Raw genomic sequence first — 1,937 nt, 5'->3', positions numbered from 1 at the left:
GAGCTAGGATGACACCATTGCACTTTACCTGGGGCGACACAGCAAGACTCTGTCTCAAGAAAAAACAAAAAACAAAACAAAACAAAAAAACCACCAAAAAACCAAAAAACCCCAGCTATTTCCTCAGAAGAATAGGTCATCATCAGAAAACAGGTTTACAAGAAGGAGTTAATACTTAATCTATTCAAAGGAGACATCCACTTTTTTCCCCAGGTGGTGACCTTTCTGTTCCATGGTTTTTGTCATGGGCTGTAAACTGCAGAGCCTTTTAATCACTTCTCACTGAGAGATTGGGGGAAAAACAACTAAGGAAGTGTCAGGTTCTTAAGAACTGTTTTTATAAGGAAGAAAAGGCAGAAGGAAAGAATTTATAGATCATTTCTATTATAGGTAAACTCAATAATTTTGAAATACATTGCAATGAGCAAATAAACCTGACTTCTGTCCACATTCTACGTGGTTGGCCAGGACATCAGAACAGAAACAAGGGTAGGGGAACTCCAAGGAAAAGGCCCAATCCATCAGAGAGCACTTCATGATTTCTTTTAATGATCACATAAAAATGGCTCTGTTTGTTGTTCCTTTATATTTTCTTCATGCCCAGACTTACACATAATTTTACATGATTGGAATCATAGATAGAGTGCCTTTGAAACAGAATGAGTGTCATCTGCTTGTGATAGAGCCTTATTTCAATGCTTACAAGGGCCTCTACCCTGAGCAGATTTAAGTTTGGTATTTCTTTTTGGAATAATTTCTCTTTTATTTCAATGTCAAGGAAATACTATAACGGAGAAAAAACATTCAAAAACAAAGCAACTGGGCTAAAAGTCATGGCTTTTAGAAGGAACTAATTGATTGAATGAAATGAGATCTTTGTTTTGAAGCAACTCCAAGGGCTTTGATTGACATGAGGCGCAGACATTCCATTGTTTTAAAGCAGAATTCAGTGACATTTTATATGTGGGCAGAAGGTACATAGCTGTGGGTTGCACTTACTACGGAACTTAGCTGGTTGTTCACATATGTCAAAATCCCAAGTGTGAAAAACAACTACCTCTAAAGAACTAGAGGTACACCCCATGAGAAGATTTCACATACCTCCTTTTTTCCAGTGTTTTCGGTAAAATCACCAAGGGAGATTTTAGAACTGTTTCCTTCTGGGTATTAAAATAAAGACTAAAAGTTTCCCAACCTTTAAAGCCCAAGCTTATGGCATAATATGGCTTTCTTTCTCTTGAATTTGTTCCCAGAAATAGTTACATTCTTGGCAAGGTCCCACACATTCTTGGCTATTTTGGTCGAATGGGCTCCTTTGTGGCATTTCGCCTTTACCTTAGCAAGCGCATCCCAGCCGTGGCTCCCAGGTGAATGCGCGTAGATCTGTGGAGGGGGGTTGGAATCTGCTCCTTGACTTTGTGCATGCACTCCTCAAAGGCTTTGGGGGCTTCCTGGGGGTTTTTCCCATAGCTGGAGATCCCAGAGCCTGCAGAGCAAGCAGTCAGCCCTTGTCAGCATTCCCAGGAACCGACAATAGGAATACAGCTTTTAAATAAAAAACAAATTGGCTTTGGAAATTATTAACCCAATAGTTTGGTAGGGGATTGAAAACAGGTGGATGTGTACTAAACTCCTTGTGGTCACACTGATCAGTCCACTCCCAACCTCTGGAAGGAATGAATTACAAAGTTGAAAAAAGTAAGCCAGGGCCTACTTTAAAAAGATGTGTTCATTATGGAAATTTTAAATATAAATCAAAGTAGAGAAAATTGTATATCGAACCTCATGCACCCATCTCCCAGCTTCAACAACAATCAACTCTTACTTCAGCTATGCTCTTTCCCACTCTCTCCACAAAGCAAATTGCAGACATCATATCATTTCATACTGGTATTTTAGTATTGTGTCACAAAAGGTAATAATTCTTTGAAAAAAGC

The 1,937-nt window shown here is 39.1% G+C and overlaps 1 protein-coding gene across 2 annotated transcripts in view; it reads right to left on the bottom strand.

Moving 5' to 3' along the window:
• Nucleotides 1–1,937, bottom strand: part of ENTPD3 (ectonucleoside triphosphate diphosphohydrolase 3) — a 50,396-nt gene that overhangs the window by 28,353 nt on the left and 20,106 nt on the right. For both annotated transcript variants that reach the window (XM_012648531.1, XM_012648463.1), the window contains exon 4: nt 1,336–1,486. In XM_012648531.1, coding sequence (XP_012503985.1) covers nt 1,336–1,486 — 151 coding nt within the window. The remainder of the gene's footprint in view (nt 1–1,335; nt 1,487–1,937) is intronic.

The sequence above is a fragment of the Propithecus coquereli genome, unplaced genomic scaffold, assembly GCF_000956105.1.
Source record: "Propithecus coquereli isolate 6110/MARCELLA unplaced genomic scaffold, Pcoq_1.0 Scaffold1, whole genome shotgun sequence".
NCBI lineage: Eukaryota > Metazoa > Chordata > Mammalia > Primates > Indriidae > Propithecus > Propithecus coquereli.
This window is presented reverse-complemented; position numbering and strand designations above follow the sequence as displayed.